This window comes from Oratosquilla oratoria, chromosome 23, assembly GCF_046742065.1.
Source record: "Oratosquilla oratoria isolate Oo_2021 chromosome 23, ASM4674206v1, whole genome shotgun sequence".
Taxonomy (NCBI): domain Eukaryota; kingdom Metazoa; phylum Arthropoda; class Malacostraca; order Stomatopoda; family Squillidae; genus Oratosquilla; species Oratosquilla oratoria.
Genome location: NC_134799.1, coordinates 20,813,592 through 20,840,469, shown reverse-complemented (window position 1 = coordinate 20,840,469; position 26,878 = coordinate 20,813,592). Strand labels below are relative to the sequence as shown.

The following is a 26,878-nucleotide window of genomic DNA, read 5'->3' as shown; positions in this document are numbered from 1 at the left end:
CCAACTGTCTGTGAGGAAAGCTGTTCTTTTTCAGATCTCTTCTATAATTGTCTTTCTTGATTTCCTTTCTGTGTCCTCTTGTATTTCTTTCATCCCATTTTATTATATCATCTCTATCAATAATTTCTATGCCTTTCATGATTCTATAAATAGCTATCAAATCTCCTCTCTTCTTTGCTCTAGTGTCTGTAGCTCAAGTTTTGCTAGTCTGTCTTTATGTGATAGTTTTGAGAGTGTTGGTGCCAATTTTGTAATTGCTCTTTGTATTCTTTCAAGTTTTGTTGTGCATTTTTTTGTACTTGGTGACCACATCATTGCTGCATATTGCAATCTTGGTCTTATCAGAGTGATTAATATTTTTTTCACCATTTCTTCATCCAGGTATGTAAATGCCACTTTGATTGTTCTTATTAAGTTATAAGTTTATAAAAAAATCTTATTTATATGTTTCTCAGGTGACATATTATTCATAATAATGACTACCAGGTCTTTCTCATTTTCTACTTTTTTTTTATTCCTTTTCCCAATTTATATGATCCTTCTATTCTTTTTTTGCTTTTTCCAAATTCCATTATACTACACTTTTTGATATTGAACTCCATCTCCCACTTCCTACTCCATTCCCATACTTTATTGAGATCACTCTGTAGTGACTCACAATCTTCTTCCGTGTTCACTTTTTTTTAACAGTTTTGCGTCATCTGCAAAGAAGCTCATGTAACTTTCAATTTCTTTATCCATATCATTAATATATATAGCAAACATTATTGGGGCCAGAACTGTTCCTTGGGGAACACCGCTTATTACTTCATCCCATTTTGAGTGTTTGTCTCTTATCACTACTCTCATTTTTCTTTCTTGCAAAAAGTCTTCCATCCATTTAAGCAGTTTGCCCTATATTCCTCCTTCAGTTTCTAATTTCTTAAGCAACTTCTTATGTGGTACTTTGTCAAAAGCTTTTTTTAGGTCTAGAAATGCACAATCAGCCCATTCATCTCTTTCTTATATTATATCTATTAGCCTTGAATAGAAACATATTAAATTGGTGATGCATGATTGTCCTTGTCTGAATCCAAACTTCCTTGGCTTTAGTACATTATTTTTTTCTAAATACTTTACCCATCTACTTTTGATAATTCTTTCACAAATTTTTGCTATTGTACTTGTTAGAGAGACTGGTCTATAGTTGGTAGGGTCTTCTTTATTTCCTCTTTTGTATATAAGTACTATATTTGCTCTTTTCCAATCTTTTGGAACTTTTCCTTCTTTCAAGGAACTGTTTATTATGCTTTGTATTTTGTCTACCAGTTCATTCTTGCATTCTTTCAAAATCCAGTTTGCTATTTCATCTGGTCCATGCGATTTTCTAACATCAAGATTACTCAAGTGTTTCATTATTTCGTTCTTTGTTACTTCTATTTCTTTCATAGGGGGGACTTTCTCTTCCCATTCGATCTCTCCAGGTTGTATGTTCTCCCTTGTAAACACCGATTTAAAATACTTGTTCATAATTTCCGCCATTTCTATTTCCTCTGTGTATTCAACTCCTTGTCGTAACTTCTCTAATTCTTGTTTGTTTTTCAGTTTGTTGTTTACAAATCTGTAAAATAGTTTTGGTTGATCTTTACATTTTTCTATGACATCTTTTTCATATTTTCTCTTTTCGTCTCTGCACACTTGTACATATTCATTTCTATAACAAGTATATATTTTCCATTTTTCAGGTCTTTTGTATTTCTTCCATTTGGTCCAAGCTTTATCTCTTTTGTCTTTTAACTCCTTACAACTTTTGTTGTACCAGCACTTTACATATTCTTTTTCTTGTTTTTGTCTTGGGACATACTTTTCCACTCCTTTTTTTTTTTTTTTTTTTATAAATTTTTGTCAAAATATTCTATTTCTCTTCTACTGTTGTATCTTCGTGTAATCTTTCCCAGTTTTCATTTTGAAAGACTTCTCTTATTTTATCAAAATTTGTTTTTTTCATACATCAATCTTCCTTTTCTCTATTCATTTCTTTTCATGTATTTTTCCTCATTTAGTTCTAGTTCTATCAATGTGTGGTCACTTATACTTATTGGTGTCTCGTATTTTATCTTTTCCACTATTTCGGGTTCTTATGTGATTATTAGGTCTAGTCTCGATGGTTCTTCATTTCTATACCTGGTGTTCTCTTGAATCCATTGTGTCATTGTGTGGTCAATAATCATCTCAAGTAGCACATTTCCCCATGAGTCTTCTCCACCCTTTACGGTCATCTCTTCCCAGCAGATTTCTTTGCAATTAAAGTCGCATATTATAACTATTCTTCCTCCATCTTCCATTATCTTATTTAATGTTGTTCTTGTGTCTTCTAACATACTTTTATGCTCTCTTCCCACGAGGCTGTTTTTGGGGGCACGTAGTTTATTACAAACTTTCTGCTCTTCTTATCTCTGTCTTCTACTTCTATCATAATAATCTCTACTCTATTCTTCCCATATGTGACACTCTTCACGTTTATATCCTTCTTAGTCAGGAACATAAATCCACCCCCTTGTTTTATCTCTGTTTCTAATCCAATAATTATATGCATTGTGTCCTATGCTGTTGGGTGGTAGTGGACCTTTTAATTTTGTCTCTACAATTCCCATTATGTCCGGTTCTTTTTCTTTCAGATACTTGTTCAGTTCATTCAGTCCTGTTATTAATCCATCTATATTTGTGTAGGACACTCTTAACTTTCTGTTATTTCCATTGTATTTTCTGTTTCTTTTTTGTTTCTCTCTGTTATGGTCCATTTCCTCAATTTCATATTCACTACTCTCCAATAGAATTCTTCTTTTTCTGACTCCGTTTTGTTCTCGTTTTTTTCTTTAGCTTCTTGCCTTTTCATTTTTTCTTCCTCTCTTTTCTCTTTATTCATTTCTCTTTTCTCTTTATTCATTTCTCTTTTTATCTATACCTTTTTATATTGTAATTTTTCTGCTAGATTTCCTGTTTTTGCTAAGATGTTCTCTGCTGTTGTTTGTGACCTGAATTTGATCTTAATTGGTCTGGTCTTATCTGTACTATATTTTCCGAAACTAAAAATCTCTTCAATTTGTTTCGTGATTTCAGGTTCATCTTCCTGAACTAATTCTAGTAAACTGTTTACTTTTTCTTTTTCCTCTTTAATTCTTGTGGTTCTATTTAGGTTGAATTTCTCTTCCATTCCTAATATAATTATGCATTTCTTTTTGTCTGCTAAGTCTCTTACTATATTCTCCTTCTGTCTCATCACTTTAATAACTGAGTCTTTAGTTTGTTCTTTCATTTGTTGTTTGATTATGTCAGTAAATGCAACTTTACTGTTTTCTTGGATTTTTTTTCCAGCCCTGTGCTTCTTTTGCTGTGGCCTCTTTATTGTCTTTATTATTCCTCTTTAATTGCTCATTCTCATCTTTAACTTTTTTAACTGTCTTTTTAATTCTTCTATTTCATTAGTTAAGTTTTTGTTCGCCTTCTCTAGTTCTTCCAATCTTTCGACTTTCTGCACAATCTTGGCTACGTTACCGAACCTACTTTCCCAAAGGTCGGATAATCTTTTTTCTTCAAGTTTTTCCTCTAGTCTTGCTAGTCGGGGGAGGTTGGTATCCCCCTCACCCTCATTAAATCCCTGGAAATTATTATCATCACCTTCCATTGTGCTGCTCTTATCTATATTTCTAATCCTTACAATTTTGTTGATCCCTTCATCACCGAAATCATCGTCGTTTTCGGTCCGTCTCTTGTTTACAAGACGCCTGGTCTCCTGGACCCAGTCCCCCTCTTCCTCATTTCCTTCCATTTCCCTCAAAAATCCCTCCCCTTCTCCTTTTATTTTTTTTTATTTTTTACTTTCCCACTACACCACGAGCTTTCCCCTTCCCTATAAATACAATAGGGTACTTCCTTGACGTTGAGATTCTCGTAGATTTTTGTTTTTCTTCGGAACTCCAATTCTTGCCGTCCATTCGACGAAAGTGTGTGTGTGTGTGTGTGTGTGTGTGTGTGTGTATATTACCTAGTTGTATTTTGCGGGAAGGGGAGCTATGCTCGTGGTGTCGTGTGTGTGTGTGTGTGTGTATCGGAGTGGGGTTATGTAGGGCACATCCGGGGAGGAATAGGATGGGGGCGATGGAATAATGGACATGGCCACTGGGGTTAAAAATGCACATCGAACAAGAAATGACTTAAAAACATCAACATCTTAGTTATGTTAACTTAGTTCTCGGATTAGTGTAGTGTTTCAGGGTTTCAGCTAAACACTTATTAAAAGTAATCTACTTGACTGACTCATCTAAAGGCTATTTTTCCTCCAATCTCCAATTAATCGGCGGTACCACCCATCTCCAGAACGTTTTCCGCCTTTAAATCACTATGACAGACTATTTTTTCCCCTCAACAATTTAGATAGAATGTCATTTGATATTATGCTGGAGGAAAATTATTTTCCTCCGGCATATCAGACTCCTCCCCGAAAGCTGCGGGCTGCAAATCTGCTCCAACAGTCGGAGGAAAAATAGCCCAGTGTGATAACGTCTTTACCTCATCAAGGAGGTGTTGGTTAGTTTTGATGATTTATTGATTTTCTTTTTATATATTTGTTTCATTATCTGTTAATCTATTTTCATTGTATTTTTTATTTGTATATATTCAGAAAAATGTATTTTGTTTTTGATTATTCTATTTATCTATTTATTAATTAATTATTGATTTATCATATTTGTTGATTTTTAAATGTATATTTTTTCACAATTTATTCATTTATCCTATATGATTTTTATTTGTTTATTGATTTCTACATATTTACTTTTTCACCACAAATCCCAAAACCATCAGCTAAGCATGGTAGTATTTGAACGAGGCTTTTATTAGTTTCGCCATTATAACCATTATGGATTACATTATTTGTATTATGGATGTCTTTCAAACAATCAAATCCAGCGGTCGCTAAGCTTCGATCCCGGGACTTCATGATCACGAGTCACGTTCATTACCCTCTTGCCAGGTTCCGACTCCTTTAGATACTGCGTGGCAAAAAGCAGAATCGCTGTGTATAGAACCTATAGATGATGCTGTTATGCAAGGAAGGGAGGGGATGGGGGATGGAGGTGGTGGCGTAGGGAGTGGTTATGTGTGATTGATATTTTGACGCAGCCCGAAGGGATTTCTCCCCGTCTTCTCTATTTTCTGCTTGAGGGGACGGAGAGGGGGGATCGCCAATTAAGTGAAGCGGGGTTGCTGTGGATGTGCTGTGTCTTGCTGCATTACTTCTGACCCAGGGCAGTGGGCGGGAGAGAAGGATGACCTGTCATCCATGAGGTGCTAAGATGAGAGGGAAGAAAGGGTGGTGGACGGGAATGAAATGGGTGGGAGTGGAGTGGGTGGGAGGGTGTGTGTGTGCCTTTTGACTTGGCTTCCCTGGTAAGGGGACGAAAAGCCCTTGATATATAGATAGCGTGGCAAAATGGTAGCAGACGGGACTCCTGATCACGGAGTCCAGCGATCGACGATGCTGGGTTTGATAATGTGGGATGATGTTTTGAGGTGCGTCCCAGTCCTGTGGAACCACTCATACTTAATGACTTATAAGCTAAGAACTCACAAGGCTGTGAGTAGGACGAGGGAGACGCATAACACTGCTAGTATGGATCCAAAGACAGCAGTGTCGGAGGTGCTATCATCAGATTCTGTGGAAGAGGGAATTAGGGAAGACAGTGAGAGCTATTTATCAACCATTTGGGGAAATTTGACCACTGACAAGGTGAAATGTCATCTGGATGGTGTTAGTCAGTGGTGACGAGATAGATTATTCAAGATTAAGGAAAAAATAATCCAGGGCCTTGTTTTGCGGACGCCACGCTTCAAGAAACCGTGTCAGGTCGTTCATGAGGATTTACTGGTCAAGTGTCTCTGCTCGACTCCTGCTGCAGGATTTGAGTTCGTGTATTTTCTTGGAAGCTCGCTGGCCGAGCGGGTTAGGGCGTCTTTACTCTTGCGGCAAAGGTCGAGGGGGTGGTGGTTCGAACCCTGCCACGGGCGAAGTTGAACCAAGGGCACAGTTTATTAATTTCTACGCTACAAAGTCCTCTGTAAAGGGCACAGTCTTGGCCTCCTGATAGGGGGAGTTTGTAACTTTAAATCATCATCATCATATCTTCTTTTTTTTTTTTTTTACTTCATCCTGCTGAGTGGAAGGTTGAGAGAGGAACCAAGGAGGGGTAAGTTAAGTAAATCCTCCTGAACAACCTAACAATTTTTCTTAAAGCGCCTCACCAGCGAAAACACGCCGCTAAAGAAAATTACCTCTGCCGTTATATAAGACAGAACTGGAGGAAACACCATATATCACCGTCTGGCAATCAGAACACCAAGAGAAAACAGCGTGTAATCTTATATTAAAATTATAGTGACAGAGATCGGACTGGCGGGTGAAGGGGCCATCTATTTGGTGACTGATCATTATAACTGGATGGCCACGAAGGAGAGACTTGAGTTGGTTGTGTACAGTGCCATTGTTCGCCTAGGTCTCAGCCCGCCACTCATCTCGGCAGGAGTGGCGCAGCACCTCACCGTCTCCCCTTCCGAAGCGACCCTCAGGTTCTTGGGGGCACACCCTCCCCCTGGCGCGGCTAGGGGGGAGGGTATGCCCTCCCTTCCTAATCTCCTCTGGACATCGCCACACCTAACAGTGGCATCACGTAGACACCACTAAGAAAGAAAGAAAAAAAAAAAAGGAAAGAAAGAAAAAACTAACCGTTTGGAGAGGCACCAGTCCGAGCTCCACAGTGATGTTCATCTTTGCATGGCTGTACCGTAGAGTAAGTGCCCTTGACGCTGAGGTCCGTGACGAATTGGCAACTGCAGAACAAACACGGGATCATGCAAATGCTACCTCACAGGGGTTCTGTCCTCATGTATGAGTACAGACCTTCTAAACGGGGAAAAAGCGGCCTTACCTGGTGGGGATAGTCCGGAATTGATTGAAAACGAGTTTGGGGGCCTCGGTGTCCGTAAAGATACTCACGTTGTACATATCGGCACCTTTCACTGAACTCCAGATGATGGTTGAATTGTGGCTACTTCGCAGCTGGTAGCGTACCTTCACTTCTGCAAGGGGAAGTGGATGTTACAGAATTACCCTTAAACGGAGATAGTAGTGGTCAAGGAGAGTGATGGAGATGGAGGTACAGGGCAGACGCAGGCGAGGGTCACCCAAGCTGCGCTGGAAGGACAGACTGAGATAAGACCTTAAGGAGAAACAGCTGGAGGTGGAGGAGGAGCAGGTGATGGACCAAAACCAGTGGAAACGACTAGCGAGGAACGGCAACCCCATATGAAAATGGAAAACGTCAACAGGAAATGAAGAAGAAGAGGCGACTTTGAGAATGGTTCAAACAAATTCCTCCCGTATCCGAACTAACTGGGCTACAGGGTGTTCGGATAAGGGGAGTGTTCGGATACACGAGGTAAAATGAACCCCTCCACCCCTTCCATCATTCCAGGAACAAAATAGGCCAAACATGTTCCGATAATGGCGGTTCACATAGGAACATAAGAATGGCGGAGAGTGCAAGAGACCATAAGGCCTGCACTAGGCAGTTCCATGCCCCACTAGTCCTCCCTATCGATAGAGTTGTCTGATCTTCTCTCAAAACAACCAGTTGTTTCAGCGCTCACTGCATGGGTACTATTTTTTTCAATAGAAGACTGAAAGAACGTAAGCGTCCTGAGAGGACAAGGAAGAAAAATATGGGATCATGAGGTGACGAAGTTAAGGTGTTATCACACTGGGCTATTATTCCTACGATTGTTGGAACAGATTTGTAGACCGCAGCTTTCGGGAAGGAATATATGCAGGAGGATAATAATTTTCCTCCAGCATATTAAATGACATTCTATGTAAAAATGTTGTGAAAACAAGATAGTTTGTCATAGTGGTTTTAAGGCGGAAAAACTTCTGGACGTGGGTGAGACCGCCGATCAACTGGGCGTTGAAGGAAGATACCCCAGTGTGATGAACCCTTCAGATGTTAATGGAACTTGGGTCACAGTGAAACAGAAAACAGACGGGAACCAAAGTAACTGGAGGTGCGTGCCATGGAGAATGCATGAATCGGTGGTACTTTGATTCAGAGCAAGGAATGGGTTATTAAAAACTCGCTTACACGGGGCAAGTTGAGAGGCAAGTCAAGCGTGCAAATTACTTGCCTTGATAAAAGGAAATTGGGCATGATGCTTATTTTTTCAAGCAGATGTTTACACACGGCAAATAACTTGTAGTAAGTGACTTGCATGCTTGACTTGCTCCGTGTAAATGAGGCTTTAGGAAAAGGTGGTGAGTGGGTAGTTTGAACAGAAAACGTAAAGTCCCATTTACAAGGGGCAAGTTAAAAGGCAAGTCAAGCGTGCAAGTTACCTGCTACAAGTTACTTGCTTTAAAGGGAGAATTGGGCACGTTCCCTAATTCTTTGTCTAGCAGATGTTTACATACGGAAAGTAACTTGCACGCTTAACTTGCCTCTCAACTTGTCCCGTGTAAATGAGGTTTAATGAAAAGGTGGGTGGGTGGATAGTTTGAAGAAAAAAAAACGTAGTGTCAATTGCAAGGGGCAAGTTGAAAGGCAAATCAAGCGTGCAAGTTACTTGCAACAAGTTACTTGTCTTGTGTAAACATCTGTTCGATGAAGGAAATTGTGTATGTTGCCCATATTTTTGTCAAGATGTTTACACGAGGCAAATCACTTGCATGCTTGATTTGCCTCTCAACTTGCCTTGTGTAAACGTTGCTTAAAAAAGGTGGGTGGGTGAATAGTTTGAATAAAAAGCATAAAGCCTCATTTAGACGTGGCAAGTTGAGAGGCAAGTCAAGCGTGCAAGTTACTCGTATTATATATTCATTTAGGAGTTACAAAAGTAATGCGTAATTGGGAGTATGTATGTCCCAAGGTCCATGAGACTGGTCAGCCAGCCGAGCGGGCCGAGCGCGGGCGAGGAGGGGTGATGACGTCAGCCACGCCACACCTCCCAGCCACTCACAGTACTGAGTTGAACTTGACCACACTTGGAGCCTGTTATCTCTTCCCCTCCTCCCTTTTTGTTAACTACATTAGATATTACCTACATGCATTACTAATTAGATGAACACTTGGAATATTAAAGGGTCTATTGTAAGCACAAATATATTCATAGTAATCATGGCAAACAGTAGTTATGATACAAAGAAAAATTAAGTTCTCACAATTCATAATGTTAGCATAAATATTCAATATTTGTTATTGAATATAAACTACTTAATCATAACATAAACAACAAAGGAAAACAGGTAATATGGTCCTAGTGAAAAAGTAAACTACATATCATTCATGTGGTCATTTTCATTAGCTTTCTGTTTTGACCTTTGTATGACTTATGTTTTTTCTTATTTGTCTTAATGTTATTATTTAGAATCCTAATTCTAAAATACACAGATATTTTGGCAAAAAATGATATCACATAATGAGGTACATCAAGTCCAACATTTTCTAATTCACGAACAAGTGTTTTCAAGCACTCTTTTCCTTCCTTGAGACTGTCACCGTGTATTACTTTAAACGTTTCTCTCATAGTTGTTAATTGGGAGAAGAAGGTGTCAGCAAGAGCATACAAGCCACCTCTGTTTACTTCATCAATCCATGTTTTAGCCATGGCGGTAGGCCTACAGTCACTTACTTTGTGGCCTAAGTGAGGATATTTTGTGTTATTTTTTTTTTTAACAATATAACCACCAATGTATTTGAGAGGTTCCTCTTCTATAAGTACGTGGATTGCTTTCTGTGGATTAGAAACTGAGATTACACAGTCTCTAAGGTTTTCATCAATGTTATCGTACTCATGATTTACATCAAGTGTTCATCTACTTAGTAATGCATGCAGGTAATATGTAATGCAGTTAAAAAGGGGGAAGGGGAAGAGATAACAGGCTCCAAGGTTGGTCAAGTTCAAGTCAGTACTGTGAGTGGCCGGGAGGTGTGGCGTGGATGACGTAATCACCCCTTCTCGCCCGCGCTCGGCTCGCTCGGCTGGCTGACCTGTCTACATGGACCTTGGTATGTTCGCATGTATGTGTAATTGTTCTCGAAGTTTCCGTAAGTGGTCGTATGATTATCATTCCTGTTTACTTAATTAATCATCATTTCAATTCTTTTAATGTGAAAGTGGGATGAATATAAAATAGGATATCTTTGTAAATGATCTAAAATAACCATATCATTTTGAGCGTCCGTTGTTTTCTCTGTGAAAAGGAATAAATGAAACTAATTGAAAAAACGATAACCTTAAGGATAGAGCGTGCCCAAAGAAAGGACGCGCTCCAGTCAGTTGTGTACGCAGTTGCCCAATAAAGCAGTGATCGATTCCGTGACTTCTGTATTGCCTCATCTAATGTTCAGTTACTATACCATTCATAGTAACATTCAACGCTTGCTACAAAATACTTGCCGTGTGTAAAAATTTACTTGAGAAAGAAAGTTGGTCAGGTTGCACAATTTTTTTTTGTCAAGTAGATGTTTACACACAGCAAGTAACTTGGACGATTGACTTGCCTCTCAACTTTCCACGTGTAAATGAGGATTAGAGAAAAGGTGGGTGGGTGGATAGTTTGAATAAGATGGGTAAAAGCCTCATTTACACGGGGAAGTTGAAAGGCAAGTCAAGCGTGCAAGTTACTTGCTCTAAGTTACTTGCTTCAAGTTACTTCCCGTGTTTAAGCATCTGCTTGAAAAAGAAAATTGGGCAGGTTCACCAGTTTTCTGTAAAGCAGATGTTTGCACACGGCAAGTAACTTGCATGTTTTACTTGCCTCTCAACTTGCTCCGTGTCTTTGAGCCGTAAGGAAAAGGTGGGCTGGTGGGACAATCTAGAGGCAAGTCAAGCGTACAAGTTGCCTTATGTAAACATCTACTTGACAAAAAAAAAAAAAAAAAAAAAAAAAAAAAAAGGCAGGTGGTCCAATTTTTCTGCAGAGTGAGCAAGCAGATGTTTACACACGACAATACTTGTGCGCTTTAATTGCCTCTCAATCAATTTTCCTCCGTGTAAATGAGGCTTAAAAGGTGGGTGCGCGGAGAGTTTGAATAAAATTAGTTAATCTCACTTGCATGGAGCAAGTTTAGAGGCAATTCAAGTGTGCAAGTTACTTGCAATAAGTTGCTTGCCGTGTGTAAACAGTTGCTTGACAAAGAAAGTTGGGTTTGTTCCCCAATTTTTTTGCCAAGCATATGGTACATACGCCAAGTAACTTGCACGCTTGACTTGCTTCTCAACTTTCCCCAAGTAAAAGAAGCTTTAGGAAATGGTGGGTGCGATGATAACTAGTTTGAATAAAAATGCGTAAAGCCTTATTTGTACGGGGCATGTTGTGAGGAAAGTGAAGCGTGTAAGTTACTTGCTACAAGTTACTTGCCATGTGTTTACATATAGCAAGAGACTTGCATGCTTGACTTGACTCTTAACTTACCCCGCGTAAATGAGGCTTAAGGAAAAGGTGGATGGATGGATAATTTGAATAAAAATGCGTTAAAACTCATTTACTTGGGGTAAGTTTAGAGGCAAGTCAAGCGTGCAAGTTGCTTGCTACAAGTTACCTTTCGTGTGTAAATATGTGTTTGAGGAAAAAAAAATTGGCAGATATTTACAAACGGCAAGTAGCTTGCACGCTTGATTTGCCTCTTAAGGAAAAGGTGGGTGGTTGGACAGTTTGAAGAAAAAGCGTAAAACCTTTACACGGGTCAAGTTGAGAGGCAAGTTAAGCATGCAAGTTACTACAAGCTACTTGCAGTGTGTAAACATTTGCTTGAGAAAGAAAATTGGGCAGGTTACATAATTTTTTGTCAAGTAGATGTTTACACCCGGCAAGTAATTGTGTATTGGTGATCAACCACGGTCTTGGATCACACGTTGGGCTCGTGATCGACAGATATTACCCTCCCGGATGAGAGCTCAGAGCTCATAAGTGCCTGGTTTATAGATAATGCTGACCTCACACACACACACAAACACACACACACACACACACACACACACACACACACACACACACACACACACACACACACACACACACACACACACACACACACACACACAGTGTGTGGCGCAGTTGGTAGAACGATGAACTACTAGCATGGTGGTGCGCGTAGTGCTTGGTTCGAATCCTGCCCAGGGCCGAAATTAATTTCGGTACAGCTGCGCTTCGGGTCGTTACTCTGACTCTCGTGGGCGGGGAGTTGGGTGTGTGTGTGTGTGTGAAAGGTCATAGCATTACCCATAGATCGGACCTACGAGCTCTGAGCTCTCTTCCAGGAGGGAAATAGCTGTCGATCACGAGTCGAACACGTGATCCAAAAGACCAAGTGAATGAATACACACACACACGCACACACACACACACACACACACACGCACACACACACACACACACACACACACACACACACACACACACGCACACACACACACACACACACACACACACACACACACACACACACACACACACACACACACACACACACACACACACACACACACACACACAAGGAGTTGTGACCTTGCATTCCCGGTGTGTGGAGTGTGAGTGGTCTCAGACCTACCCAGAGATCTGCTAATAATGAGCTCTGAGCTCACTGCCGTAGGGTAGTGTCTGGCTGTCTCGAAAAGAGGCTGCAGCAGATCCGAGGTGAATACACACACACACACACACACACACACACACACACACACACACACACACACACACACACACACACACACACACACACACACACACACACACACACAGATAATAGTATTTGCCCGTGTATGTTTTACGCAATTTGTGTATTCTTAAACGCACGTCGTGCTTTCCTCGTCCCCCAGATAATTAATCTTCAGAATCGTCCATGCCCACATCCACTCTTTCATTAGCAGTCCCCTGCCGACGTGCACCCCTCCCCCTAAGGGGTTATCACAAAAGAGCTATTTTTCCTTCCACATCCCATCTCTAACCTCCATTTGAATAACTAGAATACGACTTGGCTTTCAGAAATCTAGACTTCTTTGAGAACTTTTCAACAGTATGTCCAACATTCGTACAGGTTTACAATCATCATTGAGTTTTTACTCAGACAAACTCTCAACGGTCGGGGCTGGTGAAGCCCGTGGAAGCCCAGTGTGATAACCCCCCTCACCTGTACTGACCTTCAAATTCCAGGAACGTGATAGTTTTCGTCTTGCTGACGCCGGCGCGTTCAACAGTGACGTCAACCTTGTCGGGTCCTTGGTCGATTCCCATGGCAAAGAGGGCACAAGGGCTGTCCTCGCTAGTGCTAGGGCACTCCTGGGTCTCGCTGAAGACTTCGTTTCCGTCAGGGTTCTTCAGTGTAAGCTTGTACTCGTAATTGTCTTTCTTTGTGTCGGGCCTCGTCTCCCACCAGGTGACCTTTAGAGAACGGGCATCTACCTGGGCCACGTCGATTGTGATGCCTGAGGGTGGGGAAGAAATTGTTAAGAGGGAGGCATGAGTCGGGAAAGAAAGAAGGAAGATTATACAGCTGCAAAATGTTGCAACGCTTCAAAATTAAGATGTGATGGCTTGTGTCCTCTGCCTGTGAGAGGTCCTTGTGGGACTCCACGATTCACTTCCCTCCACCCTGACCACTTGCCGCGCCCTCATGTATCGGTCTCTCAGTAAATCTCTTATTCATTCCAAGAGTCCATCAGCATGTCCTCATCAAAGGCTTTCTCAAGATTTAGAAACATACAAGCCCTCTTGCTCTTGCTGAATGTCAACCACTCGGAAAATCATAACAAACTCGATACATCAAAACCAAATTGATTGTATGCCACATACTTAATCTAACGGTCTTTCACAATCCTCTCACATAATTCAGCTAATGTGCCGGTGAGAGAAATAGGTCTGTAATTCAGGGTTTCCTCCTGACCTCCTACTTTAGGGATCGTTACGACAACACTCTTCCTAATCCGGAGAACTTCCCTGCTTGTGAACATATAGTTATGAACATTGTCTGCCAGTAGTTCCTTGCGTTCCTTAAGTATCCAGCTTGGGATTCCGTGTAACCCTTGTGCTCTTGTTACATCTAATGTCTATATAATTCCTTCACTTCCACGTTATAATATATCTTTTAACCCAACATTCTTATTCTTACCCTTCACCACAGTAATTCTCCTTTGTGTATTTACCTAGTTGTATTTACCTAGTTGTATTTTACGGGAAGGGGAGCTATGCTCGTGAGGGTCCCGTCTTCATATCTCATTTTATCTAAACTATTTTTAAATTCATGTATTGTTTTTGCACACACCACTTTCTCATCTAACTTGTTCCAACTGTCTATTGCTCTGTGAGGAAAGCTGTTCTTTTTCAAATCTCTTCTATAGCTGTCTTTTTTTATTTTCTTTCCGTGTCCTCTTGTATTTCTGTCATCCCATTTTATCAGATTCTCTCTATCAGTAATTTCTATGCCTTTCATGATTCTGTAAATAGCTATCAAATCTCCTCTCTCTCTTCTTTGCTCTAGTGTCTGTAGTTTAAGTTTTTGTAGTCTCTCTTCATATGATAGTTTTGAGAGTGTTGGTGCCAATTTTGTAATTGCTCTTTGTATTCTTTCAAGTTTTTTTATACATTTTTTTGTACTTGGTGACCATATCGTTGCTGCATATTCCAATCTTGGTCTTATCAGGGTGATTAGGATTTTCCTCACCATTTCTTCATCCAGGTATGTAAATGCCACTTTGATTGTTCTTATTAAATTATAAGTTTCTCCAAAAATCTTATTTATATGTTTCTCAGGTGACATATTATTCATAACAATGACTCCCTGGTCCTTCTCATTTTCTACTCTTTTTATTCCTTCTTCTCCCAAATTATATGATCCTGTTATTCTGTTTTTGCTTTTTCCAAATTCCATTATACTACACTTTTTTGTATTGAACTCCATCTCCCACTTCCTACTCCATTCTTGTACTTTATTTAGATCTCTCTGTAGTGATTCACAATCTTCTTCAGTTTTCACTCTTTTCAGTAATTTTGCATCATCTGCAAAGAAGCTCATATAGCTTTCAATTCCTTCATCCATATCATTAATATATATAGCAAACATTATTGGGGCCAGAACTGTTCCCTGCGGGACACCGCTTATTACTTCATTCCATTTTGAGTGCTGATCTCTTATCACTACTCTCATTTTTCTTTCTTGCAAAAAGTCTTCCATCCAATTTAGCAATTTACCTTGTATTCCTCCTTCATATTCTAATTTCTTAAGCAACTTCTTATGTGGTACTTTGTCAAAAGCTTTTTTTAGGTCTAGAAATGCACAATCAGCCCATCCATCTCTTTCTTGTATTATATCTATTAGCCTTGAATAGAAACATATTAAATTGGTGACGCATGATCGTCCTTGTCTGAATCCAAATTGCCTTGGATTTAGTACGTTGTTTTTTTCCAAGTATTTTACCCATCTACTTTTGATAATTCTTTCACATATTTTTGCTATTGTACTTGTTAGAGAGACTGGTCTATAGTTGGTAGGTTCTTCTTTATTTCCTCCTTTATATATAGGTACTATATTTGCTTTTTTCCAATGTTCTGGAACTTTTCCTTCTTTTAAGGAACTGCTTATTATGCTATGTATTTTGTCTGCCAGTTCATTCCTGCATTCTTTCAGAATCCAGTTTGCTATTTCATCTGGCCCATGCGATTTTCTGACATCAAAATTACCCAAGTGTGTCAATATTTCATTCTTTGTTACTTCTATTTCTTCCATAGGGGGGACTTTTTCCTTCCACTCAATCTCTTCAGGTTGTATATTTTCCCTTGTAAACACTGATTTAAAATGTTTGTTCATAATTTCTGCCATTTCCATTTCCTCAGTGTATTCAACTCCTCCTTGTCTTAATTTCTCCAAGTCTTGTTTGTTTTTCAGTTTATTGTTTACAAATCTGTAGAATAGTTTTGGTTGATCTTTACACTTTTCTATGACATCTTTTTCATATTTTCTTTTTTCCTCTCTGCACTTTTGTACATATTCATTTCTATAACCAGTATATATTTTCCATTTTTCAGGTCTTCTGTCTTTTTTCCATCTGGTCCAGGCTTTGTCTCTTTTGTCTTTTAACTCCCTACAACTTTTGTTGTACCAGCATTTTACATATTCTTTTTCTTGTTTTTGTCTTGGTACATACTTTTCCACTCCTTTTTTTGTAAATTTTTGTCAAAATATTCCATTTCTCTTCCACTGATGTTTCTTCTTTGTATATTTCTTCCCAGTTTTCTTGTTGGAAGAATTCTCTTATTTTATCAAAGTTTGTTTTTTCATACATCATTCTTCCTTTTCTATATTGTTCATTTCTTTTCATATATTTTTCTTCATTAAGTTCCAGTTCAATCAATATGTGGTCACTTTTACCTATTGGTGTTTTATATTCAATCTTGTCCACTATTCTAGGTTCAGATGTAATTATTAAGTCTAGCCTCGATGGTTCTTCTTCATTTCTATACCTAGTGTTCTCTTGTATCCATTGTGTCATTGAATGGTCAGTAATCATCTCAAGTAGAGCATTTCCCCATGAGTCATCACCACTCTTTACTGTCATTTCTTCCCAGCAGATTTCTTTGCAATTAAAGTCGCCCATCATAACTATTCTTCCTCCGTCTTCCATTATTTTAGTTAATGCTATCTTTGTGTCCTCTAACATACTTTTATGTTCACTCTCCTCCCATGAGGCTGTTTTCGGAGGCACATAATTGATCACAAATTTTCTGCTCTTCTTATCTCGGTCTTCCACTTCTATCATAATCATCTCTACTGTATTCTTTCCATATATGACACCTTTCACGTTTATATCCTTCTTAGTCAGGAACATAACTCCACCCCCTTGTTTTTTCTCTCTGTTTCTAATCCAATAATTGTATGTATCATGTCCTACACTGTTGGGTGGTAGTGGGCCTTTTAATTTTGTTTCTACAATTCCCATTATGTCCGGTTCTTTTTCTTTCAAATAATCATTCAGTTCATTCAATCCTGTTATCAATCCATCTATATTTGTGTAAGACACTCTTAGTTTTCTGCCACTTCCATTGTGTTCTCTGTTTCCCTTATGTTTTTCTTTAGTATGTCGAACTGCTTTATTTTCATGTTCACTACTCTCCAATAGAATCTCTCTTTCTCTGACTCCGTTCTTTCCTCGTTTTTTGCCTTAGCTTCAATTCTTTTCTGCTTTTCTGCCTCTCTTTCCTCCTTATTCATTTCTCTTTTTATCCATACCTTTTTATATTGATCATTTGTTGCTAGTTTCCCTGTCTTGGATAGAATTTTCTCTGCCGTTGTTTGTGACCTGAATTTAATCTTAATTGGTCTGGTCTTATCTGTACTATATTTTCCGAGTCTGAATTTTTCCTCAATTTCCTTTATAATTTCTGGTTCATCTTCCTGGACTAATTTTAATAAACTGCTTACTCTTTCATTTTCCTCCTTGATTCTTGCGGTTCTATCTGGGTTATGTTTCTCTTCCATTCCTAATATAATTATACATTTCTTTTTGTCAGCTAATTCTCTTACTATATTCTCCTTCTGTCTCATCACTTTAATAACTGAGTCTTCATTATGTTCTTTCAATTGCTGTTTGACTATGTCAGTGAATGAAACCTTATTCCCTTCTTGAGTTATTCTCCAATTTTTAGCTTCTGTATCTATTTTCTCTCTGTTTTCATTACTATTCTTCTTCAATTTCTCATTCTCCTCCTTTACATTTCCTAACTGTCTTTTTAGGTCCTCTATTTCTTCAGTTAAGTTTCTGTTAGCCTTCTCTAGTTGTTCCAACCTTTCAATTCTCTGGAAAATGGAGTCTACATTACCTAACTTACGTTCCAAGTCCTCGATCACCTTATCAACTCTCTCCTCTAGTCTTATCAGTCGGGGGGGGGGGGTTGTGTCCCCCCCACCCTCTTTAAATCCCTGGAACATATTCTCGTCACTTTCTTCTGTATTGCTCCTCTCTATACTTCTAATCTTTACATTTTTATTAGACATTTCATCCTCACTCAGTCTTTTGTTTACCTTTCGCTTGTCTGGCTGGGCAAAGTCTACTCCCTCCTCATTTCCTTCCATTTCCCTCAGTAATCCCTCCCCTTTTCCTCTTTCCCTACGTTCCCACTACTCCACGAGCAATTTCCCCCCCACCCTGCAAAAACACTAGGCACTTCTCTTTGCGTTGGGATCCACAGACTTCAGTTTTCTTCAGAACGTCATCCAAGCCGTCCATTCGCTGAAGTGTGTGTGTGTGTGTGTGTGTGTGTGTGTGTGTGTGTGTGTGTGTGTGTGTGTGTGTGTGACCCTTTTCTACGGTAATACCCCTTTGTGTGTGTGTGTGTGTTTCTATGTGCTTTTGTTTGCTTTCACAATACTAGGACAACTTTCCAATAAGTCACATGAACATACCTTGAATCTGTATTTCAATCTTACTGGCGTCACTGGCGACATTCTTTTGGTTCAGAGCGAAAACACTGATACTCCATTTACCAGGTTCTTCTGGGTCGAAGTCCATGGAAGTTTCTGAAGTCGTGGCGGACTTCGCTATTGAGTCTGGATGGTCTGTGAGGTACCACTTGACGAAGTACTTGATGTTAGGACCCTCCGTGGCCTCCCAACTGATGTGGTTGTTACTGTTCTGGAGGTTCTTGGGCGGGTCGGGTTTGTCATCAGAACCTGTAAGGAGAATGAAATGATGAAAACCGTTCACAGCTGAGAGATGGCCTCAGGTACAGCTAAGCGCTTCCTGGGGTACGCTTTTTAAATGTTATGTCAAGGCTTTGCATAGGAATGCAGCTATTTTGATCTTAAAATATCAAACAAGAAGAGCTAAGCTCCTTTATACGAATAAATCCACTTATCTGATTGCGCGAACAAACGGCTGAGTGAGAGGAGAGAGGTAGGGAAAGCTGTAGAGGGGAAGAGACAGGAGAGAGGTGGGGGAAGTTGGAGAGAGAGAGAGAGAGAGAGAGAGAGAGAGAGAACTTGCTGTTCACCTCATCGCCACTTTCGTAGCTGCTAGTGCTAACGACTTGTAAACTACTCCTCTACTTGCCCAGTGTCAACGGAAAGTTAGTGAACTTGCCTCCAAACTACCCTAGTGTCAACACTTATTTGCCCTTAGGTAAGTTAACTTGCAGCTACCACTAATGGCTACTAAACTAACCCCGTCTCAACGCGGCTTTACTGGAACCAACTTTACTTACCCGTTCCCAGCGACACTTTGTTACATTTTTCTTCACCAAACATGTCGTCCCTGACTGCAGCTACGCACATGTCCCAGTCTCCTGAGGTGGACACGTCCACCTCGAGGGTCAAGACACCCGGCGGCACCATGACGAAGTTGGGTTCTCCCGAGGTAAGGGGCTGCGGTCGGGCGTGGCCTTTGACCATAGGAGGGACGATGCCATTGTTCCACTGCCTCTCCCCGGCCGAATGGTCCTGCCATTGGACGAGGTACCCGGTGGCATCCTCCACGGAATCCCAGGAGATCATTGCTGCAGTTCCTCCGCTCGAAAAAGCTTCCGGTTTTTCAATTTCGGGGGCTTCGACTGCAATAGGACCGTGTGAGGTAATTAGGGGTTGACAGCGACCAGACGCGGTACAGCCATTACTGGGCTATTTTCTTTTTTCTCCAACATCCAACATCCTACCTCCAACCTCCATTTGAATAACTAGAATATGACTTCGCTAACAGAAATCTAGACTTCTCTGAGAACATTTCGACAGAATGTCTAACACTCGTATAGGTTTACAATCTCTGAGATTATCACTCAACTTTGCTATGTACTGTATGACGGAGAGATAATTTGATACTTGGCGATTTGAACGATGAAATATTGTAATCGAAGTCGTTTTCATTCAAACCGGCTCTCAACTGTTGGGACTGGTGAAACCCGTGGAAGCCCAGTGTGATAACCCCTTTACACAAATTCATTTCAACCGTAATAGATGAATTTCTATCGTAATTTTTCTGCACAGGGTTGAGGATCAAACCAGAACGTTATCCTGACCAGAATCCGTAAAGTGCATCATCGTAGTGAAGGAGTTGAGACAATTAGGCCCTGTTCACATTAGCGGTTTGAACCGAGCGAAAACCGTGGTGGTACCGCATAGTCAAGGAAAAAATGCGTGGCTGTGTGTGGACACTTCCGATTACTTACATCGTAACTGAACCGCCGTGGTTCAAACCGCACGGAAACCGCGACGGCACTGCACAGCTGCTGCAAGATGATTGAAAGAAATATTCAGTCCTTCAGATGCCCAGCATGCACACGCGCGCACACACGCATTAGCAACAGGATGTAAGGTCCGACGTCTACAGAGAACTCCCGCGGGACCACCTATTGTGTCTGACCTCACCGAGGTCATTTGAGCCGAGCGCGTCTGACCTTAACGCGGTCAATTGGGCCGAGCGTCTGGACACCTGCATCTGACATTGCAAACTGCAAAGTCATCACACGACAAATATATTTTTCATGTTTCCATTGCTTGTAAATAAAACATCTATGCATATATACTGAGTGTCCATACTCAGTTCATGTATCGTACATTGTAAAAGTAGAGTAGACAGTAAAGAGTAGAGAATATATTGTATATAGCTCTTTGTTTTGGGAAGAGCCACCATGTATATGTAAATAGCATCATTGGCAATAGGCTTTTTTTTACTTGTGGAATGTCCCGAGATGTAGATCAGTCTTGACGGAGACATTAAAGAAAGAGCACACAACTTCGTTTGTCTCAACGCCTCCAAACTCAATGTAGACCACAAACACAAATCTACATATTAACGGCAGCGGTTACGGATTCGAACTTCAACACTACATTCCTCAGAAGTAACAATTCTACAATTCCTTCGAAGTATCAACTCTACATTTTGGCAGAAGCGGTTACAGATTCAAACTTCAACACCACATTCTTCCGAAGCAACAACTCTACATTCTGGGGACAGCGGGTACGAATTAGCGGATTGCACGTGCTGAGAAGATACATCAGGGATCTACACTCCAGTCGAACATAGCCACATCCCAACTCTACGCTCTTCGCTGCATCAGCAAGCAACACATACGAGCCAACGCTCCAAAGCTCCTCTCCACATCATTCCCGCCAACATTCTGGTCGGCCACGAAGCAATCCATCTTCGTTGCATCGTCCAACATCCACGACAAGAGAATCCATGCACCACCAACTACAAGGCAGTTCCCCCTCCGCGGCATTATTTAACATTACTCCCACGAACTGGACATCCTCCGCTTTCTCCACGCCACCACCGGGTTGGACGACGACCTCCTCCACCCTTCGCATCTAGCTTCGCAAGCCGTCGACCCAACATCGTCTACGTCTTCGCTCGAGTGCGAACTTGAACGCCAAAGTCACCTATATATACTTTTTTTCTTCTCCCTTTTCTTCTTCTGATATAATATTTCTTGTATGTTTGCATGTTCATACATATTTTTTGTATACTATTTCTATAACTCACCAGCCCAATACATTGTACTAACTCCTCCCTCTGTTTACAGCAGTACATCTTCCCGCCGAATTGTCTCACTCCACATACCAACTCGACATACCAACTCGACATACCAACTCTGTACACGCAACCGCTCTACGCTCACTTCCAATACACCAGACTTGTTCCCTCATTCTGCTAACAACTCTTCGGAAAATTCACCTGCTACTCAAAACACCATGACAACACAAATTCTTATCACCGTAGTCAAGGATTAGACCACATTACCTCTCTTTAATGGCAAGAGCATCCCTGTGCACAATTCCCTCCCTGAGGTTGAATCAGAGATAACAAGAAGGAACATCACAGACGACAAAGGTAAAATATTCATTCTAACATCCAGAATAGACAAGAATAAAACATTAACCGGTGACGTCATTCAATCTGATCTATTTGAGGAAAATAATTCTTATAATACTTTCGTAGAGCACTTTAAAAAGTCCTTTGCATCATTTGAGCCATTTGGATCACTTCCCCCTTATACTCTTTGTTTAGAACTTACAATCATGGTCCACACCACACCAAAGAAAAAGCTGTCAAAATTGCTTCAACATTTAAGAGTGAACTCCGAGAAAGCCTCAAAAAGTTACACTGGGTCTCAGACGACAAGATTTCAATGAAACATGTAGTCTCATTCATTGTATACTTTCGACTACTCCCCCAATTATACCCAAACACACTCCAGAAAGTTGGCACTATTCCATTTACACCAGGTAACACACTAGGGGAATTCTGGAGGAAAGATCTCAGACACGGACGAAGCTATCACCGAGATTCAGAGCCAGTCAGTACCCATTGCACCCATCCATACAATAGCCCAGGCCCCCAGTTTACACGGTCCCCCACACATAACACGAGATCAAGACATACATCTCGCACTCGACATCGCCCACACCAACGCTCTCCATTAAGAACACAACTGGTTTGTACATGCTGCCACACATCTTGCAAACACGTGTTGTCATAGAAACCTTTCACAACCAAATCGACACTACAATTATAACGGTACATGTTTTCATACGAGTGATCGTTGCCGTGTGCTGTTAGCACGGAAGCAACACAGCCCAAACTCCCCAGGTCACTCTCCTGTAAGGCATTTACGTAACACATCTCCCTTATGACTACAGAACACCGAGATTCAGTGCACATTAAGGACAGTTACTCCATACCCAGACATTCCTTCATGAACCCTACCTGTATATAACCTGGATATCCTAGGCATGTCTTCCTACTCCTTAGCATTCAATGCTACATCTAGCAGCAACAAAGTGACAATGTTTCTCAACACGGGTTCCTCAGTCAACATAATGTCAACACACAATTTCCATAAATTCCGCACTGCAACTAAACGTGTCACCATTTTGGAACCTCCCGACGTCAACCTTTGCAATGTAGATGGTTTACCATTCCTGATAGTCAGTAAATTCTCCCTAGACATTAGCTTCAAAGATGAGTACCTATCCATTTCAATTGCCGCTTACGTAGCTGACGTTCACTTTCCTGCTGACATCCTCATAGGTTTAACATTAATGAAGCACCATAACATAGTCATTTACCCTGCTCAAGACCTTTTCCTCTTTGCATTGCCACGAGCAATTCCTCTTAACGTAAATCACATTTACGTGGCCGAGCAAACACAGGTAGACCATGGCCTTGCGTCAATTGCTTGTACTTCATTAATATTCACTCAGCTTCATCACACGGGGATGCACCAGTTGCTAACACAGTTTATTTCACCAGCTTCATACAACAGAGTTTCCAGTGGTCAACCACTCCAACCCCTCCCCAAGACTCTAACTCTTCTACTTTACTGACAACTGTGGACATGCATTCCAAACGTAACAGACGTACTAGCTCCCCCCTCATGTCCAAATCAGCAAAACTCAGGACTAAACACTCATTAAATACAGTTGTTTATTCACCGCCTGAGTAAACCCTCTTGCTCCTCGTAAAGGAATTCAACACCAAATCCACCCCAGTCTCAGAAGTGTTATCTACATTCAAACACACTCACGCAGTGCTCATCAGCCCAAAGACGCGGTTTCCTTGTGAGTATACAAATATACACCTACGAGTTTTTCAAGCACAAGATACCGATGTACTCTATGCCAGAAACTTGTGTATAGCATTTCCTTTTTTCAGCCATCAGCTCTACGTCAAAGAAAAATCATACTTGCATTTCAATTGCCAATAACTCTAACGCAACCCTCCATCGCACAGTTAGTACAAACATTTGCGATTTTGAAGTATATTCCTCACACATCAAAGTCGCGGATGACCAATTCCCTACTTCTCAAGTTTGTACCACAACTTCCTACGTTACAGGAGCCCATTGATGCATCACATTTCAACCCCATAGACTTCCTGATGTACAGACTTGCACTTTGCAACAAGTTCAGATATACTATTGGCATTCCAGGTGAATCTCTTATAGTTACTAATCTCATTCAGCATCATATACTCCTTCCTGAGAACTGTAAACCACGTTACATTCCCGCATACAGAATGCCACACAATAAACGCATAATTGTTGATAACCTTATCCAAGACATGGTTGCGCAAGACATCATTGAGGCATCCCTCTCTTCGTTGTCCCTAAACACGATGGTTTCTTCGACCCAGAAGTAGACTTCAGGGAATTAGGCTCACGATACCAGATAGACACCCATCTCTGTATTACAAGACCTCTTGCACTCCGTCGGTGAAAACAACGTAGTGTTGACGACCTTGGACCTTATGTCAGGATATTTCCAGATTCCTCTTGCTCCAGAGTCTAGGCCTCTGGCAGCCATGGCTCTCGTTTTAGCTGCTTCAATGTTCACACGGCTTATGCACACATTCCTTGCAGATCTTATAGGTCATTCAGTTTTTATGTACCTCGATGACGTGATCATCGCTTCCAAATCCGTTACCAAATACTTCCTCTTCACACTGTTTTCTCACAACCAGCAAAATGAGGCCTCAAAATCAAGCTTAAAAAGTACTCCTCCCTTCAGAAAGGAATACACTTCTTAGGGCATGTCCTTAACTCACAAGGAATTTTAACCTCGCAGGACAAGGTCAAGGCAGTTATTGATTTCCTACGCTAACGAACAAACATGAACCCAAACAGTCAGTATTTCACCTCGTAATCCCTACGGACCTCATTCCGGAAGTTCTGAAACTCGTACACGATTCCCCCATTGCCGCACATCTTGGCAAGGAGAAATGCGTTACACGAGCCAGATTGCATTATTTCTGATTTTTGACAACGGGACTGAGTTCAACAAGGAGATTCTTTCGAATATTTGTGATTACTTTCAAATCTCAAAATGCAACACTTATGCTTATCACCCTAGTTCAAATGGCTTAGTTGAATGCCAGGATAGAAAGATTACTAATGTTCTTCAACATCTTGCTTCTGATCTTCACCCATCTTAGGATGAATATGACCCCATGATTCAAGTTTGCATGAACAGTTCCATTAACAGGTCAATATCGGAATCACCTCATTTTGTCTTCTTTGGCTCGGACAAAAGGCTCCCATATGACCTTGTTTCAGAAGTACCTCCCATTTACAATTTCAATGATTATGTCAAGGGTAAAGTAACAAATTTCAATAATCTTTTCAAAAGAACCCATAATACTCTTCATCTAATTAATGACGAAATGGTCCGTCTGCATAAGAAATCAGCCAGAGTTTGTACCTTTGAACTTGGAGACATTGTTTATACCCTCAACCACACTTCACCTCAAAGCTCTCCCTTAAATTCTCTGAACCCTATCGTATCATTGGACATGTGTCAAATAACAAAGTCAAAGCGCTCAGGTTGCACGATCTTACAGAGACTGTATTGCACAAAGATCATATCAAAATAGTTTGTCGTGGCTTCGACATAGAGACTGTACCTTCAGCAGTTCATACTACCCCTACAATAGAGGTCCATCACCAACCCTTTCCACTGCAACCTCCTATCCCCCTCCCCCGTTAAAATTTTCGCAGTCGAGCGACAGCTTCATAAGAGTATATCTTGCCTAGGTGAACGGAAATAATATCTACTTACACATGTTCATGAAATTAAGTCAATTTTATCTTAATCATTAGTATTTCCCGATACCACCAGTGCTCAAACACTCTGTGTATTTATCTTTATGTCAAAATTCGGTGCTGCTTTGGTATGCGATCTCTTGAGTTATTTCTTATCTTACTTGAGCATTAAGCTCACTGAGCCGAGCATCTGTTGCAAGAAGGTTCAAGAAAATATTAATTCCTTTAGATGTCCAGCGTGTACACGCGGGCACGCACGCATTAGCTACAGGACGTAAGGTCCGATGTCTTCAGAGAACTCCCGCGGGACTACCTATCGTGTCTGACCTCACTGCGGTCATTTGAGCAGAGCGCGTCTGACCTCATCGCGGGCAATCTGGCCGAGTGTCTGGACAACTGCGTCTGACATTGCCAACTGGAAAGCCATTATACGACCAATATATTTTTAATATGTATTTCCATTGCTTGTAAATAAATTAGCTATGCATAAATACTGAGTGTCCATACTCAGTTCATGTATTGTACATTGTAGAAGTAGAGTAGACAGTAGAGAGTAGAGAATGAATTGTATATAGCTCTTTGTTTTGGGAAGAGCCACCATGTATATGTAAACAGCATAATTGGCAACCGCCATCTTCTTTTTTTCCTTGTGGAATGTTCCGAGATGTAGATCAGTCTTGACGGAGAGATTAAATAAAGAAGAACACACAAATCGTTTGTCTCAAACCACAAACACATATCTACTTAGTTACGGAGAAGCTGCGCGGTTGTATGTGGACGCCTCCATTGACCTAGATTACAATTGAACCGCCGCTGTTCAAACCGCGCGGAAACCACGGCGGTACTGCATAGTCAAGTAGAAACTGCGCGGTTGTGTGTGAACGCCTCCACTGACTTACATTGTAATTGAACCGCCGCGATTGAAACCGATAGTGTGAACAGGACTGTGGGGCTGTTCGGACACCCTTCCCCTCATTTGCTCCTTTGGAGGGCCTATGTACTTCGTACCACTTCTTCGTAGCTTGAAAGAACAGAAGAACATAAGAATGGAGGAGACTCCAGAGAACCATAAGGCATACACTAGGCAGTTCCATGTCCCTTACCACCTGTCGTCTTTATCCATAAGATTATCTCATCTCTTAAAACAACCTCTAGATTTTTAGTGCTCACTGCATGGTTACCAAGTCTATTCCATTCGTTAAGCACTCTGTTGGTAAATCAGTCCTTGCCTACTTCCTTCTTAAACCTAAATTTGTCTAATTTGAGATTAATCAT

The 26,878-nt window shown here is 40.8% G+C and overlaps 1 protein-coding gene across 1 annotated transcript in view; it reads right to left on the bottom strand.

Annotated features, from left to right (window-relative positions):
- The window catches only part of LOC143037736 (uncharacterized), a 169,417-nt gene that overhangs the window by 12,350 nt on the left and 130,189 nt on the right, over window positions 1-26,878 (bottom strand). Inside the window, exons 27-32 of the mRNA XM_076206284.1 lie at window positions 19,274-19,618; window positions 18,477-18,743; window positions 13,222-13,506; window positions 6,963-7,113; window positions 6,761-6,864; window positions 5,609-5,693 (exon numbers count right to left, since the gene is read on the bottom strand). Coding sequence (XP_076062399.1) covers window positions 5,609-5,693; window positions 6,761-6,864; window positions 6,963-7,113; window positions 13,222-13,506; window positions 18,477-18,743; window positions 19,274-19,618 — 1,237 coding nt within the window. The remainder of the gene's footprint in view (window positions 1-5,608; window positions 5,694-6,760; window positions 6,865-6,962; window positions 7,114-13,221; window positions 13,507-18,476; window positions 18,744-19,273; window positions 19,619-26,878) is intronic.